The sequence below is a fragment of the Plectrocnemia conspersa genome, unplaced genomic scaffold, assembly GCF_051122295.1.
Source record: "Plectrocnemia conspersa isolate PC_06_02 unplaced genomic scaffold, ASM5112229v1 ptg000010l, whole genome shotgun sequence".
In the NCBI taxonomy this organism is placed as follows: Eukaryota; Metazoa; Arthropoda; class Insecta; order Trichoptera; family Polycentropodidae; genus Plectrocnemia; species Plectrocnemia conspersa.
The window spans coordinates 27,570,230-27,589,046 of record NW_028277174.1 but is presented as its reverse complement, the minus strand read 5'-3'; the positions used below and the strand labels follow the sequence as shown (position 1 = coordinate 27,589,046).

General features: G+C 32.4%; 1 protein-coding gene and 1 long non-coding RNA gene across 3 annotated transcripts; one reads left to right on the top strand and one right to left on the bottom strand.

Moving 5' to 3' along the window:
• Window positions 1-585: 585 nt before the first annotated feature.
• LOC148231232 (uncharacterized) lies at window positions 586-1,697 on the top strand. The gene is made up of 2 exons (XR_015811068.1): window positions 586-647; window positions 1,294-1,697. It is a non-coding gene; the product is annotated as an uncharacterized LOC148231232 (long non-coding RNA).
• A 4,867-nt stretch (window positions 1,698-6,564) lies between these two features.
• Med (Smad/Smad4 homolog Medea) lies at window positions 6,565-16,460 on the bottom strand. Of its 2 annotated transcripts, none has more exons than XM_088194988.1 (12): window positions 16,224-16,460; window positions 12,127-12,380; window positions 11,882-12,056; window positions 11,316-11,546; window positions 11,030-11,245; window positions 10,801-10,923; window positions 10,182-10,433; window positions 9,945-10,108; window positions 9,791-9,882; window positions 9,555-9,723; window positions 7,240-7,372; window positions 6,565-6,854 (listed from the first exon to the last, which is right to left on the bottom strand). In XM_088194988.1, exons 1-12 carry the CDS (start codon window positions 16,330-16,332, stop codon window positions 6,643-6,645), a joined length of 2,130 nt encoding a protein of 709 aa, XP_088051114.1. In that variant the 5' UTR covers window positions 16,333-16,460; the 3' UTR covers window positions 6,565-6,642. The 2 variants fall into 2 exon arrangements, with proteins under 2 accessions (XP_088051114.1, XP_088051115.1); XM_088194989.1 differs by having other exon boundaries at window positions 10,801-10,920.
• Window positions 16,461-18,817: the final 2,357 nt, after the last annotated feature.

Sequence of the window (18,817 nt, the reverse complement as noted above, 5' to 3'; positions counted from 1 at the left end):
TAGTCAAATAAAATTACGTCAGTCATTCGAACGCACAGTAAGAAAATTAACATTTTTTTACCTGTTCAATAATCTCTAGTTTCAGCTCGACTTATGTATAAAACGTATTTTGACAAAAATCATAGTTTTCTTAAAAAATTTCTTAACCCTTTTGGAATTATATAAAATTCATCATATAAAATATATGTTTGGAAAAATGTTTTTTATATTGAAGTGAATACAATACAAGCTAATAAAAATGTGTCTGTTTATTTTTTTCAATGACGACAGATCCAGAATTTATCGCTAAAGTAGCAAAAGTCGATGTATCGGATTTCGGCAAGCAAAGGGTTAAATATTTTAAGGTACTTTGTTAATTAGAACGGCAAAATGTTAAACCCTACCAGTTGTTACTCCCCGCTCTGCTGTGAGCATGCGCGTCTGTTAGCTTATCAGCGTTCGCGCGTTTATAAATTTATTATGTGGAATGGTAATGAATATGAAAATATTTTATAATTTTGTGGGGCCTATTTATATTTAGATTTCATTATGGCCAAAACTTGGCGGCACTCTGGTAACATTGGCGTGACAAAGTCTCTCGAGTGGCAACCATGGTGGGACTCGCAACGACCGGTCTGCTGATATGCACACCGTCTTTGTATAAACATGTAAACTTCATAAATCTTCAATAAAATACTACTGCAGCGGCTCAATCTGTGCCTAATTGTCACCCGTCACCATCCTGTCGCCAAAGTTTAAAAATTCGCTAGTTGTGAATCGTTCATTTGCTGATCAAACCTAATCCTAACCTAAGCTAATGTAATCGTTAATTTGTTTGTGCTTGAACAGCTCAGGAAACGTAGTGGGGGAGTAATAACTGATGACTTTTGAGCGTTGCGCCGTGCTAAGTACAGCGTAACTATTTAAATATTTGTTGATTTCGAAGTCCTGTTATTTCAAACCGCAAGACTTTTCATAAGGCGGCTTCCATAAATTATGTCACAGGTTTTTCGTGATTTTTTACCTTCCTCTCTACGTCACAAGATTTCATTGAGTCTGATTATTGTTTTATTCACACTGTCACAATTCCGTTGACCTCTTTCCTCTAAACCTGTGACATAATTTATGGAAGCCACCAAAGTCATTTTTTAAGATCTTCCAAATCCAAGGATATATTTTTTACAAATCCGCGTTATTTTTCAATCTGTCATCAATAAGGAAACAATACAATAGCGTAAAGTATAGGACCACACACAAAAGCCCTCGTTACGACCAGAAAAAATCACATAAATAACAGTATAATTCCGGTTACAGTATACGACTTTGGACAATGCTAATCAAGCAAATGTCGCTTTCTAAAGGCGTATACCTATTTTGCTGTTCTAAGAAACGAGTACATCTATTGGCTGGATGATAGCTGCATGATTGTGATTGGTCAGCAAGCTTTGCAGCCCTGGATACTTAAGCCTGCACTCCAATGAAGAGAGGGCAGTCACAAGCAGCCACTCGAAGAGACCAGCAGACGCCCGACACCCGCGGACAATATACTGTCATTGGCGCTCACATCCCGAGAGGGACAACTCCTACAAAACCTTTGAGGACTTCCCATGAACATCATCCCTGCGCCAGCTTCTCCGCCACAGTTCGGAGAGAAATTCTCGCCATTTATCGTCTCTCACAATTGTAATATAACCTAATAAAAGTCTAACTAGATTCCATCTTGCGTCTCACTGGCTACGAAGTCACACCCCCTAGGGTTCTCAAACCTTAAAAATTCATGTCAGCATTTAAACTATCGTGAACTTTTTAACTTATTACTTTTTTTTTAAATATGCATATTGCATATTTATGTATACAATAATTTTAATCTGAAAATTTTAACACCAACCAAATATTTTATTTTTATTGTAGGTTCAATTATATTGTATTCGTAGGTGAGATTAAAAACATTTTATATACGTTTTGAGACTGAATTTGTTGTAGCATTCAGTGTGTATTTGTTTTGATATCTACCTTGGTGACTGACACATCGATTTTATGAGTCACTTCTTCTTATTGAGTTAAGAGCTTACTCATTCATCTAATTTTAATCAATGACACTTTCGTTCAACTAAATTTTATTATAGTAAGCATATTTATTTTTTTAAACTTGAGTAAAATTCTTCAGTGGTAGTAAATCGTTGGTCTATATTAATCCACACATACATAACAAAAAATACAACTATTTTTAAATATGTATTTATTCAGAAATAATATAATACATATAATCAATTTCATAAATACAATCTGTCTCTTAATACATTTCTTTCGCTTTGACTTACATCGGGCAGGTATTTAAACTTAAAGATTTACAAATTGCTTTCGGATTATAATTTAAAGTACCGGAAGCGAATTTTAAACAAATTTTAAAAAGTATCACAACGTCAAAAGTCCGACCTGACGGTAGTCAAAATTCCCAAACACCCCATTAGAAAAATTAAAAACACCCTAAAATCAATCGTCAAACACTCGGTACTTTAAATTATACATTTTTCTTCATCGTCAATTTTCTTCAAAAATATATCTTAATCATTTACAGAGAGAGGTACTTTTTGTTTTTCAGTGTACGTGTATTATACATAAGTGTCTTATGAGTTTCTTTTATAAATATTATTTCTTTCGTGTTCTACTATATTTAATTTAGATTACATACATATACGTACATTATTTCCATAAGCTCTTTATACTTGCAAAACCCCTCTTTTCACCGCATCGTTCACAGCCCATAAAATCTCAGAATTTTATTCCCGCACTAAACACTCCGACACACGCATCCAACATTCAGATTACGGAAGATACGTAATAAGCGAAAATAATATAATCAACACAACAGTATAATAATCAAATACATCACAATGATTCAGTATGATCAAGTAAACGAACACATATGCATATTATTATGTAATTATTTTCATAAAACACACTAAGCATATCGGCTTTCAATGCAAAAACATACAAATCAACAAAACAATTATTTTCAAAACTGTCAGGGTTTCCCTGTAAATACAGTATTCAATATGAATTAATATACACAATCAAAATAGGATTTTATGATTACACAAATGCAGCTATGATCCCAGATATCAATTTGATAAAAAATGATTGATTTCTAGAATAACATGAGCCATCATATAAAATAAAGTATATAAACTAATTCACAATTAAAGTATAAATTATCAGATTGATGCATGTACTATAGGATTTTTTCTCAATATCAATAAAAGAAATATTTGACAGCTTAACTAATTTCCATATATTAGTTCAGTCCATATATATATGTGCATTTTTGAATAAGTCATTCTTTACGTGCTTCCTTTTTAAAGGAAGCAAATATAATTCATCGGGTAAAAGTATATATCTAACATTTGGCTTCCGTTAAGACTGTGTAGCACCCAATTTTTATCTTTCGAAGATAAAGTAGTATCTAATCAAGCACATATTTATGAACTGGCCTAATATTTTAAAGTATAAGGATATAAATTTCAATAAGCCCTAATCTAAGGGGATCTATTCGTTTAAAGTTCATTACTTCTGCATCAAACTAATGTCAATTTGCATCGATTCAACAACACAAAGCACGATCGCAACTGGAAGAACATAATTAAATATATACAAACAAATCAGACAGACTCAACACAAAAAATATACCGTATAGCGAAAAATAATAATATATATAAATATATGTGAATATTTCTAATATGTATGTTTAAAATTTCTGTCTTAATATTTAAAACACGAAAACACAAACATAAACATCATTGGTTACTTTGATAAAATTTATACAATTAGTAAAAACATATTTAAAAAAGAAAAATATAAAAAAAAACACCACACATGTTGTGCAATCGTAACAACTAAACAAGCGAAACTGAAAAGCGAACAACACAATCGAAAATTCATGGATCGCGATTCGCTACTGAACCGCTTGGTAACTCAGTTTACGCCTCGCGTTCCGACGATTCGCATTAAACACTCCGGGAAAAGTTCAATTCTGAAAATTTTACAAAACTTCGCGCCTTATAAGAAAATTTATATAAGCCTACACAAATATAATATACGTATAAAATCCAACATCGCAAATATTACATTATGATAATCTCGAAACGAAAACAAAACTATACTTATTACAATTAGAGATGCAAGAAACCGGGAATTTTGAGCAAGTGGGAATAATTTCAATACATTGACCAAAACTTTGGCACTCAACAATAGTTTAATTTTAAATAACAAATCGTATGTGTTTTTATATCGCTGTCATTTTAATCACTATGGATTACAGCAGTTTCTAAATAAATTGTGAGTCACGAAGTTTTAAAAATATAAGAAAATTACAATTAGATATTTAAAAAATGTATCAAATGTTCAAGCACACTTTCTCTATCAAAAGCCATATTTTAATTATATTTAGGAAATGAGAATGTAGATATTTTATTAACATCTGTTAGTATGTAGCCTAAAATCAATTCAAAACTCAAAGATTAAGGGTAGAAAAGAGGTCATATAATTATTAAGTGTTTTTGTTTCATTTTTATACTATTTGTCCTTATTTTCACAGCTTTGATTTAATATAAATAAGCAGCATATGAAATCATGGATTTTTTACGGTTGATCTTAACATCTATAAAGGCTTTTGATCAATACCGAAATATCAGTAGTAGATGGCAAAATTAATTAGCTCTGTGTCGCATACAATTATATTATAACCTTTACGCCTACCTGGACGTTTATAAATATTTCAAAAAGAGATGCATCTATTTATAATTTCAACTTCAATTTAAGTAAGCGCTAAATAGTGTTTGCCAGCATGACAAACATACAAAAATAAACTATTATGTGAAACTTTTTTTTGGATTAGGATTTCAAAGCTCACTGATCAAAATCGAATGAATACTAAAATATTTACGCATTTGTGGTGAGCTAAAAACAATTTTTTTATTTAAATAAATAATCTAATATCGGTATTCCGGTATTGAAAGCTCTTATATACCTACATATAATAGTGGCATTTTATTTATAGATATAACCAGTTAAAAAACAAAGTCCCCATATATCGTCTAAACAACAATTCGAACTTCTTGATTTATTATTATATTAGTTTTTCCCTAATTCTCACACAATTTTCCCGGTTCGTCTTTGCGTTCACATCACAACATGATCACCATAAACAGTTTCGGTATATCCTCACAAATCAACCAGTTTAGTAACGTTTTACACATAAAAAAATTATACTCGACCCTTATTGGCTTATTTTCATCAACTATTACATATACACAATATACTAAACATAAAAAAATTAAAATCACATCCTTACTACGTACGTATTTTCAATTATATCACTACATTATTACTTAACCGTTGCAAAACAACGCTTTACGTGCTATACCGCAATAGTGAGGGTTCTCTTTAATAATTTACAAGCTAAGCTTACGATCGACTTTTATTAAAACTATTTATTATGTTACGTGGCTTCTTTCAAGTAAATCCCACTGTAAATTGATTTCACTTATTGAAAAATATATTTATAATAATAAAGTATCCATATATCTAAACGTATGCATATTACACATTAATATACATTCTCAGATGTGCGCATTATATACATATATTTCTCTGTTATCATCGTAATCGACATATAAAAATATTAATTAACGTATTTGTACCAAACCAGTGAATAAGGATATTCTATCGCACTCGACAACTCAGAATTCCCATTTCTGGTTAAAACGATAGAGATCATTTTATTTATCCGTCTAATCACTGTCCATATATGTTATGTATATATATAAATCGAATTTCATTGTAAGTAGAAAAATATTATTTTAATATTAATGTTAACATAATAACAATTATCATTGGTTCGTAGCATAGTTTTTTTAATCTTTTTTATATATATAATAATAAATATAATTCAATATCAAATTACTGAACAAATTATTACATAAATAAAATATTAAAAGTCAATAATAAAGGTTAAGAATTCATTGCTTGAACTTGCGTCTCTTAAAAATTCACCTTACATCGATTTTGCAGGATTAGTGTGGCAATAAATATTATTACACTCGGATGAGATCTTTAAAGAATACGTCTAAAATTACATACATAAAAATCAACTCCACCGTACATCATTTATCATCATTCGTTAAATGCACATATAAAATAATAATATATATATGTAAGTAAACACTTTAGCACCCCATTTACCCAATATCAACATTTTTTCAATAGTTTCTATTACGAATAATACGATTCTCTTATCCTCGCATTGCATTTGAAACACTTCCAGAGCCTCACTGGTTTATATTTTTCATTTAAAGTAACACTGCAGTACAAAACAATCACTCAAAATTTACATAGGGTAGTCGTCCACAAAAATCAATTTACTGTGAGCACTCAGTTTTGTTAGGGGGTTTGCGATGAATCAATAATCTGAATTGCACACAAGTGTGACAAATTAAATGCAAAAGATCTGTTGACTAGTTAGCGCGGACCCCCCTGATTTAAAATGATTTGTTATTATTAATATATTATTAATTATTATCAAATATACTAGATCGTTTCATTATCTGAATAAAACGCGTCAAGAGTTTCTGGACGAGTGGTGTCTCAAAAGAAGCCTAACAGTTCCTACTCCATGGTTCGGGGGCCGTCTATGGGTATAGTGTGGAGAACTTCGTCGAGCAGCTGGAGCGCCCTGTGAAGGTGCACCTCCACCCAGCAGGGCGTCTCCTTGATCGACTGGCGCGGATAGTCAGGGCCCCAACCCTTGACGAATGAGAGCCTAACGATGCACAGGCGGCGAAGATCGTCGACGCCGATTCCGGCGGCAGTCGATAGTGCTAAAAATAAATATAAATTAGATATGGAACTAATAGGGATTTGCATGTAATTGTCTCATTAAATTAATTTTACATTTTTTAAGCGCTATGCATTTTCAAAACGAGTAATAAACTTTTATAGACCCTCTTTCTGATCAATGGGCGCGTTGTCTGGTTATATCTTTATTAAATCATTTGATCTAATGGTACACGTCTGTTCATTTCATCTTACCAAAACAACCTGCGATTCAGAATAATCTATGAGGTCTTTATATTCTCTTTTCATAAATTTCAAATTAACTATCTTTAATGGCTTTAAAATTATCACTACTTAGTTGGATAAATAGCAATAGAACTTTGTCAACTCTTGTAAATATAAAACAGTATTACTTTTTATTGTACATACTTTTATTTGGCAACAGATTGGGCAGCTGTGGTGTTATACGTCCCGCTACGGCAGCAGCTTGCTGAGCGGCTGCTGCTTGCGCTGTGGCAGCTTGAGATTGCATCTGCCGATGGCACTGTCTCAAATCAAACACCTGAAAAGTAACACGCTGGTTATTAATGATTTAATTTTTACCTGCAAAATTTTCTTCACAGAAAACCTTTAAATATTCGGAGGCATTTAATTTAAGTAGTGAATAAAAAACAGAATTCATTGCATGCTTCCCCCCTCTTCCACGCCTATTAGCTATTTTGATACCAAAACAATTATTATCCACCTTGTTACCATTTGCTTCCTGTGATGTACACAGAGTGTACATGTCATCTTATTATGTGAATATCTCTATAAATATGTCATATAAAAATATGATATTTTAGGTATTCCTCAGTATTATAATTACACATTAAATTAGATAATTACAAACATATATACATATTTATCAGATGTGACAAATTTTTTTCTTATCGAAAAAATCAAGTTTCTATTTATTAATACAGTGATTTTTAGTTATTTTTTAGAGCGTTGAGGCAGCTTAGAGTGCCGCAGCTTCCTCATAGGGGCGCCGTTATTATATATGCGTACATCTGCTTCCAGATATTTCATCGAATGAAATTTTTATTTGTTTAATTTATTTCTAATTGCTTAAATTAGAGGCAGTGACTTTTCTTGATATTTTCGGGATTGTAACCTTTTGGGGTGTGATTTCGCAGCCAGTAAGACGCAGGTGGAAACTAGTGAGAATTTTATTAGATTATATTACATATTGCTTTAATGGGCAGATATTATTTTTAAATATTTGTTTTAACTAGAAATAAAACAAAGAAGAAAAGAAATGAAATAAATTTGATAATTTTAATTTTGATCTTATACGATCCACATATTTAAAACCACCGATAAAATAATTTTAACATATGTACCAAATTCAATTCAGAACATTTGATATTTTTGATTTTTAATTCCTTTTAATTCAAAAGTTGTCACATTTTTTCGTTAAATCTGTGTCACTCGAAGTTGTCGCGAAACAGCCCGTTTTTGCACATTACGCGCCGAAAAAACGACCTGTCAGTTAAGTGTTTAGATTTTCCACGAATCAGGAAAGATTAAGTAGACTCAATATGTTATTAATTGAAGGAAATTTAAAAAAAATTGGACTTATTACAGATTTTACTATAATCCAGAAAAGTATTACTTTAATAATTTTTTTGTAAAAATATAAAATTTAAAACCTAACCATATATAATGTTTAAAATGGCTTAACATTAATTATCTTACACAATTCATTCATCTGCCTCCGATAACTCTATTCGGTCTAAACCTTTGTATAACGATTGTAATACAATTTTATTTACATTGTACTCGTTTACTTAGTGTATGTTTTTTATCTAGTTGGAACCAACAAGTTAACAGCATAATAATTTTATTAAAAATAAATTCGTATAGTAACAACGAATCAATTTTTATACACATGTTACAAATTAGTTAAATTGTATGTAATTAATATTTTACATGTGTTGCTCATTAATACGTGTGTAACGTATTAAATATTTAGTATAAATATAGAGCGATTAAAATAAATAAAGGTCATTAACCAGTCATCACAACGACACACCATAGTATTATTGCTAGAGTATCTACGCCACACTTATTCCTAGCTTCCATAAACAACTGCGCCCCCTGGAGGGCGGGCGCTAAAAAAATGATATGTTTTAATTTAATATACTTTTAATTTGTCGAGTTTATTATTGTTATTTATAGTATTATACCATAGTTGTTAATTATGTATAAATCATTATCATCAAAATTCTGATATTGATTTATATGTACAATAATAAATAGATTATGGTATAGTTGACCCCCATATTTACCGTGTTATTGGGGGGTCTATTGTACCATTAATATTATACATACTCTTACGGACGGACAAGATCATAGACTATCCTGAACCTTACCAATTCATAAAAAAAATTATGCTCAGGAAAACATTTATGAATAACAAATATTTTTACAAATTGATGGATAAGGTTATTCTATGATCTTGGCATTACGTGAGGGCTGCCGTACATAAAGAGTATTTTTAAAATTAAGCATTCATGTACATTATTTTCTATGCGTGATAAATAATTCCGTAAAAGTTATTATACATTTTCTTTTTTAAAATTACAGATCAATTTAATAATTAAAAATATTATTCGGTGTCCGTTCGGCTAAATGTAAATCACAAGAGCGCATGGAATATTTTTGTACAGTAAAGGAAATGTTATTAGGGATTAACAAACCTTAATACAAGCGCTGGGGTATATCTTATGCACTGCATCACCGGGAGCTCTACCAGCTTCTCGATCCAGATAGTAGCTCTGTACAAACACAGAATGATCCGATAGACACCGTAACCACACGTCTCCTTCTCCGCGCACGTCTAATTGCACTCCTTTTCCAATGTGCAGTCTGAAACATTCAACATAATTAGTACACCGATAAAGAATACAGTCGAATTAGCACAATGAAGATATACCTCGCTTTCTCACTCTGTTCAGTTCTATGAACGTTGCTTAAAGCACCTAGACAGAAACGGTTTCCACCGGAAGGATCCACATAACCGTCAACCTGTTAACATCAGAAACGTTTATTATGAACTCGAAATACGTATTTAAAAATATAATATTCACCGTGACGTTCGGACGACTCGACGGCACTTTGAAAGCTTCGCCAACTTGAGTGTCCAGTTCAAAGTAAGCCACTGAGCACCAATATTCCGGAGCCGGTTGTGACGATAAGAGTCCGGTAGAACCGGCAGTTCCGCCTTCACCAGGCACACCGCCTGAATGTTGCCCTAAAATAGGTTTTCTTTATAATGAACCGAGATATTCCGTTTAGATACGTTCGAGATGTGGTAAATTGCTCACAGTAACCGTGGGAATGAGGTTGCCGAGGCGGATCAGCCGGTGGAGCACCTTGTGTATATGTAAGGGTACTCGAACCAGTCCAGGTGGCGTGAGCCGAGGGGGGCTGAGGAGCTTCGCATGTCAACGGAGTTCCGGTGACGGGCACTGCGACTGGTGAGTTTACGCTTCCAGTCGCTGAAGTGCCTCCATTGGCAGCAGCATAACCGTTTTGAGAGACTTGACGGGATGTTATCGAAGTGGTTCCGGTTGAACCTAGTAATACAACACTCAATTATTATTCATTCACAATTTGGGAACATCATCTAGTAGTAATATATTTCACTAACGATGAGGTTTTAACAAATGTTAAAGGTAACGGTAGATAAATCAAAGCAACGATTAAAAATTAGAAATAATTTTGTCTGAATTTAATAATTTCTTTTCATTTTCATCATTAAAATATAAATTTCTTTATTTTTAATCTTGCGTCTATCATTCGTAATTTCACATAATAATCCTAATATATCTAGTGAATATTCTCCATAGCATTATATTATACATGGAATGGAATCATGGATGTTTTTATATGATTGTTATAAAATATTAGCGAAGTACTGATGACATAAAAGTAAGAAAATACCTAAGGGTTGAGATATTTGAGCCTCTGTCGGCGTATGCTCAGCAGGTTGGAAATATGTCGAATTTCCAGTCGGATCTATTAGTGTATTGGTATTATTGCTCGCTAGCCCCAAATTCATGCCAGCTGAAAATACATAATAAAATAAAAACATTTATATTTTTATATTAAAAAATAAAATAAATAGAACCACGGAGAAAACTTGTAATAAAAAATAAAAATAAATCCTCACGATGAGCCATTCTAGTGGGCAGCCAAGTGGCTCGAGGACAACTTGGGTTGTCTTGGGGGTCCGGTTTAGCAGGCAGGAGCGGAGCCATCGGGGCCAAGGGTGCGGGGGGAGCCGGACGAGGCTGTGAAAACATTCCGACGGCCGCCCCCGCCCCTTCGGCAGGACCGCCGCCGCCTGAGTTTGGATGCATCATGGGCCGCACCGGCATCATACTGACTGTGGTTTGTACACGAAAAATAAAATAAAAAAAAATAAAAATAAACATCAGGGGAATGGGCGTACGTACCTTGTCCAGGAATAGGATGCAGTCCGTACGGTTGATGATGGTGATGCGGGGAAGTCGCGTGTTGAGCATGATGCTGAATGGTCTGCTGCACCACCATCTGTTCGGAATCCACTTCCATACCGGCGTTTGGTACAGTCGTTGGAACAGTATTTGTTCCGCCGACGGGACCGGCCGTGTATTCATCTTTAACCAATCTGCTGGGACCGGATTGAAGAGTGAGTCCAGATAAATCTGAAACATGTTTTTAGTTAGATTGTGAGGCGTCATCTCAAGGGTATGTCGAGGAATCCGGCCCCGCTCTGTACCAGTAATAGTGCCAAGACTATCTATTATATATGTTTTGTGATTAGTCACCTTTTCTTGATGTCTTAAATAAATTAAATCAATAACAGAAATACTTTTAAAATATTAAAGTTCAATACGTTCACCGATGTCATTAAAAGTGTATAATGATAAATAAAAATTAATAATAATTACTAATACATTGCAGACAGTTATTAAATGATAGATAAAATATTTATTATTGATAACATTGAAATTAAAATTTAATCGATAGTTCTACAAACCTATTCCAGGGGAAACGACCCTCTCGTAATGGTATGGGTTGACGCAGACACTGTCGCACTTTAGATCAAACGCAAATTGGCAATATTTTACGTGTTTCAGCTCATTTTTATGCAGATCTGGCCATCGCCAAATACGGGCGTAAATAACGTGAGGAAATCCTTTGCGACCGGCAACCTTAAAACATATGCAATATAAATTTAAAACATCATACTATTTTTAATATTTTAGTTGACTATGAATATACCTGTAAGCGTCCGTCCAGAGTCCTTTGAATAGTGACACATTTACTAGGGTGTGCTCCATTGGTTGTTATAGCCGTGATCAAAGAGTCCAACTCTTCCCTTTTCTCTTTGAGTTTTTTGACCAGCGACTCTATAGCCCTCTTAGCAAAGCCTTCACTCTCACCACCTTGTCGATGACACATGAGAGAGTGGACGATGCTGAGGCAGGCGTCCGCCGATGTAGGCGCACTGGTCGTCATTGTGTTGACTTCACGACCTGAACGAAAAATATTTAAAATTGAGTACAGGTATTGAAGGATTACTATACAAAATTTAAGATAAAATGGTTTCTAATTATTTATCATTATATTGCTCATTAATATCAAATACATTAAAATTGTGGAGAAAATATTTGTGTGTTATATGCTATATATATGTAAATTAATTGTAATAAATTATATATATGTAAATATGTATATATATATATATATATATATATATGTACATATGGTTTTTTAGAGGTTTGCTAGTATTAATATTATTGAAATCTCGGGATTCATCGTGATTAAAACTTACTTTTTAATATTTCAGCTGCGATGTTCCACCCATGGTCACAGTTGCGGAAAATTCGTGAATACCACTGGAGCATCGCAGCCGAAATATCGGCTAGTAAGTTTTAATTGCGATGAATCCCGAGATTTCAATAATATGTACTTACATATATAAATTGAAAAAAAATCAAAACACAAGATCGAATCAAAGACAATGCAGCTGAAAAGTCTACGACCACTGAGATAAGTTCAAGATTACGCCCTAGATGATGACCCTAACATTGGTGGTCGAAACATTGGCAAATAATATGCAAGTAAGAAAAGGCGCTATACGCAAGCCCTCACATAACGTGTTGAATAAGTCTGTTAAAAATTTAAACAACGTAAAAACCATGTTTATTTTTGAAATAGTATATGTAATATACCTTTACAGAGAGGATAACTTTACAAACATTTGAAACCTGATGTACAAAAGTAAAATGTTACTTAATATTTGTTATAAAACTTAGGGACAATAATGTATTACCAAATTTTAGAAAACCCAAAGCACCAATGAATAATTTAAAAATCAAACTAATATTACGTAAAACCAGTTTTAAAATACCTTAAAATAAAATACGCAAAAATAGGAAAATATAATTACTTTTAATCTCACCACAAACTCCTCAAAAAACCGTAACCTCTTCATAGAAACCGAAACAAACAAAAAAAAAACTATCGATAAAATATAATGACTTAATTAAAAAACAAAAATATATACATCAAATTCATACTAGTAATCCAGAATTTGAAATGCAAAAATTTTTAACTATAGCAATTTAAAATTAGATAACAACGCAAAAGGTTTTAACTTTGCAATTGCTCCTAAAAAAGTTCCATTCGAAGAAATGATTAGTAACATATACAAATTCAATAATGTTTGTTATAAAAGAAACTATTCGACAAGACGTAAACAAAATTCTTAGAACTGCAAAACCATCTACTCTAAATTAAACAAAAAATGAATTATCCAAATTACTAGAATTAAGAAATAATGAAAGTATAATAATTTTACCAGCTGATAAAGGAAATGCATCATTATTTTAAACAAAAATGATTATGAAAATAAAATATTAGAGATTCTCAATGGCAAGGTTTATAGAAAAAAACAGATAACGACCCCACATCATATTTAGAAATTAAAACTAAAAAACTTATTGGCAAAACACCTTTTCCAAATGAAATCATTTCATGTCAAAAATCTTCCAGAAACCTTAGATTCAGTAGATTATTGAAAATTCATCAACAAAACATACCTTTAGAACCTAGTGCAGTTGACGTACATGCTCAAAAACTGGCAAAATGTCTAGCAAAAACTACTAAATGAGAAAATTAATCATATGTTAAAAAATCTTACGACTTTCTAGAAAAAATAAAATTAAAAGATGCAGATCTTTTGGTCAGTTTCAACGTAGCTTCACTTTTTACGAATATTTCAATACTAGAAGCAGTTGAAATTTTTAAAGAAAAAGAAAAACCTCCTAAACACATTTTAGATCTCATAAACCACTGTCTAAAATCAACCTATTTCATTTACAATGAACAAACCCGTGGGATCACCATTTATTGCTAACAAGTATAAAAAAATCTGAATTTAAACCAAAAATTTGTCTCCGATAAGTAGACGACGTGTAATATTGTCACATTGAGTTGATAAATTTAACACTTTGGATGCTACTGTGCTTTTAAAAATCTTCTTTTTCATGTATTTATAGGTTATTTTTAACAGCGATCTTTGTTAGCATTTATTTTATATAATGACGAACAACGATATGGATAAAATTTACTATGGAAATTTAAATAAACAAATCTCTACCATTTTTATGGAACTTTTTGAAACATAGTTTATGGGAGAAAAACAAATACAAATCGCTATTTAAATGCTAATTCTTACCATCATCCTTCACAATTAAACAAAGAGTAGACAAACTTTCGGATGGCGAACATAAAGTTAAGGAATTGAAAAATGTCAGAGAAGTATTAAAATTAAACGCTTTCACTAATATTTTAAAAATAGAAAAAATAAAGGTATTTCACATTTACCATACGTTCGAGGAATATCGAAAGATAGGATGAGTACTTTCCAAAGAAAGTGTTAGAACTATTTTTAAATATTATAATGAATCAGGTGTATATCAAATTTATTGTCGCAATTGTGACAAAATCTACGCTGGTCACACAAACTAGGATTTCACAAAGAAAAATAGAACATGGAAACGCGATAAAATGCTTTGATGAAAAATCAACTACAACCAAAATTTTAGGCGTAATTAAAAATTAAGAAGCAATAATTGAAATCGAAATTAAAAAAATATAACACTAAATAAAAGAGACGACGCGAAGGCCATATCGGATACATGGTTACTGGTTTTAAACCGAGCAAAATTAAATTTGAACAGTTCATACAAATATAAATTTATTAAAACAAATTAATTCAAAAATGAATGGAGTTGTTGTTTCCTTAGCAACAAACAAACAAAAAAATACAAGATCGAAAAGGCACGATACGCAAACTCTCACATCTCAAAAAGCCAAGTAACACACATTCAATTAATATAAATGTATATTGTGTATTTTTAATAGCACAGCCAGTGGTGTTACACCAGCGATACATTTTATATATTTTGTGTACTTATATTAATGTGTGTAATTTTAATAATTTATTTGTTGGAAATCTCCCGTTGCAACATGACAGATGATGCATTACAAAGTAAACACAGTCAATAACTACTAAGTAAATAGCGAGATACCAGACTGAATTGGGTAGCATTTATTTTATTAATTATAAACTATTATTACGGCATGACCAAGTTTTATTTTTTCAATTATTCATCACAGTATTCATCTGTGAAACTTAGAAAATCTAATCTGTGATGATCAATCGGAATTATGTAACGGAAATCAAAATAATTATTACTAATTCCAATCTCCCAGAGATGATATTGAAAAACATTGGGATTCACATACAGCTTTTTAAAGTATTGGTCACTGACTTATACTATGCTGTTTATTGAAAAAAATTATCCATTTAAAAAAAATTCTGTATAGCAAAGATTAAATTGAGTAGGAGCGTAAATGTGAAATTCAAAGTTTGTATCCTCGATACTAATACAAAGAAATAGAACTACCAACGTTGTTACTCTTTCCGTTTTTACCGCTTCTTGCGAGCGAAGAAAAAATAACTATTGTCATCTAAGTTATTATTTATGATGATGTAATCAATGAATTGGCTGAAACGAAAGGCAAACTCTAAAACAAATTAAGGCGCATAAAACTATTTAGCTATACTTTGTATTTAATTGATTATTTATATTTAAATGAAAACATATATTTAAATGAAAAAGTGGCGTTTAGGCAAATGGCAAATAGCACGTCTGAACTACTAAATACTAAATTACTCGTCACAGGTATCGAATTTATGTTAAATAGTATTGGCGTATCGGCCCTTTGTTCTTTATCGTCGGTAGTGGTGTTTTTCATTTTTTTGTTATAAATTTGAGCAAAGAAAAAATGCAGTGGGGGCGGGTGACCTGCGTGGTTTTGCAGCGAGTGCGAGTGCGCGTGCGCGAGCGACTGCTGCTGCTGATGCTGGGGCTGCGGTTGTGGTTGCGGCTGCGGCGGCGCGGCCAGCCCCACCATGTTCAGCCTCTGGCGGGTGCGCGACGCATCGCCGCGGTCGCACGCTCACGCACCCCGCATTCCACCATAATATTAGGGCTGCGCGCCCGACCGCCCGACGACACCGAACCCGAGCGCTTGCGAGCGCTCGTTACATCGAGGCTGTGTGGAAACGTAAATAGCACACTATATTTTGACATATTATTTATTTATTTAAATACGTAAAAAATATTTTTAATTTTAATATATCAATACTATCTGACAGATGGTTAAAAAGTCAAATAGCTGTGTTATTAGGGAGTTGTTCTATACGTCTGTTATTGCATGCGGTACTTCAAACAATACTAGAGAGCACAAGCTCTACTGATTAGGTGGCACAAATTAAAAATTGTGTATATCTCCTACCAGTAGTTTGAAGAAGGGCTTTCCCAATTACACTTGTCGATGCGACACGAGGAAATCATATCTTAGCATACATTGTAGGAATTTTGTTAGGAATAAGAATTGTTATTATTTATATTCCCTCATGTGTAGGTATCTGAGGAACCTTTTTTGAATATTTTCTATTACAAGTGAGACAGTTGCATAATTCGACAATCAGACCAGAGAAACATGCTTAAAATTACTAAAAGAAAAAGGTCCTCTCCTCAATTTATGAGCATATCATAGAACAAATCCCAATATCTTTGAGGCTTTGTTGAATTTGTTTTCAATGTCGGTTACCACTTCTGTGCGACGAACTACATTATCCATTTTATAATTAAAGCTCTAGAATAGATCATTTTTATTCTTAACATCAAATTTAAGTTTTTAAAATACCTAACAAAGAAATGATGTACTATTTTAGTATTTTGGCGACGAGAGGTGACGGGTGGCAATTAGATACAGATTAAGCCGCTGCAGTAGTATTTTTATTGAATATTATTACTGTTACATGTTAAAACTCAAGTGTGAGAAAGAACGGTGCGCGGTCCGTCACGCCAGTGTTACCAGAGTGCCGCTAAATTTTGGCCAAAATAAACCTAAGTAAAATATATATATATATATATATATTTTAAATCTCGGGATTCATGGCGATTTATAGTTACTTATATTCTATATTTTGGCCGTGATTTTACGGCCATGATCACGAATTGTTTGCGACTGCCGCTCTTGTTCTTGACCTTGTCATATATACTCTTTCCGGTGGGGCATTATTAATTATATTAATTAATTGTCTATTTGTCTTGGATGAGTCATTTGTGTCTGTGTTAATGTTTTTGTCTAATGATGTGGCAATTAGGCCGGTGACATTTTTTTGTTTCTGAGCCTTACCCTTAATACACGATATCTAATAAATTGTACAAATTTCAGAACGTCAGAACTCACCGCATGAAAGTTTGCTGCTTCGGCAAAAAGTTTTTTTTTAAATTGATATTAGTAATATTTTTTCATTCAAGTAAAGTTTTAAATAACGAGTGGCATGAATTACGCATAACTCCGTGGTGAAATAAGTCCAAATTTTTTGTTAAAGAAAATATCATTCTATTGTAAATATGTGTCCACATAAGTTTTCTGTTACTTAAAGAAATTAAATAATATAATAAAAAGCTTTTGCCTTCACGCTTGAATGCGACAGTATTGGATAATATCAAATATTAAATATTTTGGCTTAATTATTTTCAGCATCTTCTTTAATTATGATAATAATATAAGCTTTTTAAATTAAAAAATATTTACGTTCAAAATCCATTTTTAAAAATATTTTCATGGTTCAATATTAAAAATAAAATATTAATTTACTTACACGTTAATTTAAATTATCGTAGTGCATAATTTGTAAGGTGTAGAAGGGGAGGGGCATATAAAAATTGTTTTCCTAAATTGTAATTAAAGATATAATTTAAAAAAAAGTAATATTTTTTTCCTTACATAAATATATTTATACTTTCCTATCACATATGTTTGATTTGAAAGTTTAAATAAATTGTTGAAAGTTGTCTACTTTTTCTATTCAAAATACTCTTTTCTCTACATCTTTCTCCCTTCCTCTTTTGCTTCCGTCAGATATTTAATTGTTATACTAAGAAATAATTTTGTTTCGTATATGCACGTACGGCACGCACGCCAGGGAGAGGACCGAGACGCCCTCGAGGGGCGCTAGCCCCGAAGGAGGTTCTAATTACTCCGAAGTTGGTTTTTTTCCACTAAACGAAGAGAAATGTCCTAGATGACCTTTTTTTATCTTTCGTAGGATTCCTGAATAAGCAAAAAATTTCGAAAGAACTTTCTTTCAGCTCTCGCATTATCCCTACATATTTTTTCTGAGATGACCTTTTTTAGTGTTCTCCTTTGATATTTTCAAAATTTGATCATCTTATTTAATGTACAAAAATTTCCAAGATGACATTTTTTTAGACCTCAGGGCGCTGAATATTCTCGGACCGGCCCTGTATATGTAGTTTAGCTTGACTAAAAAAGTATGGAAAACAATATTAACACTTTCACGGTCATGCCCGAGTTAATT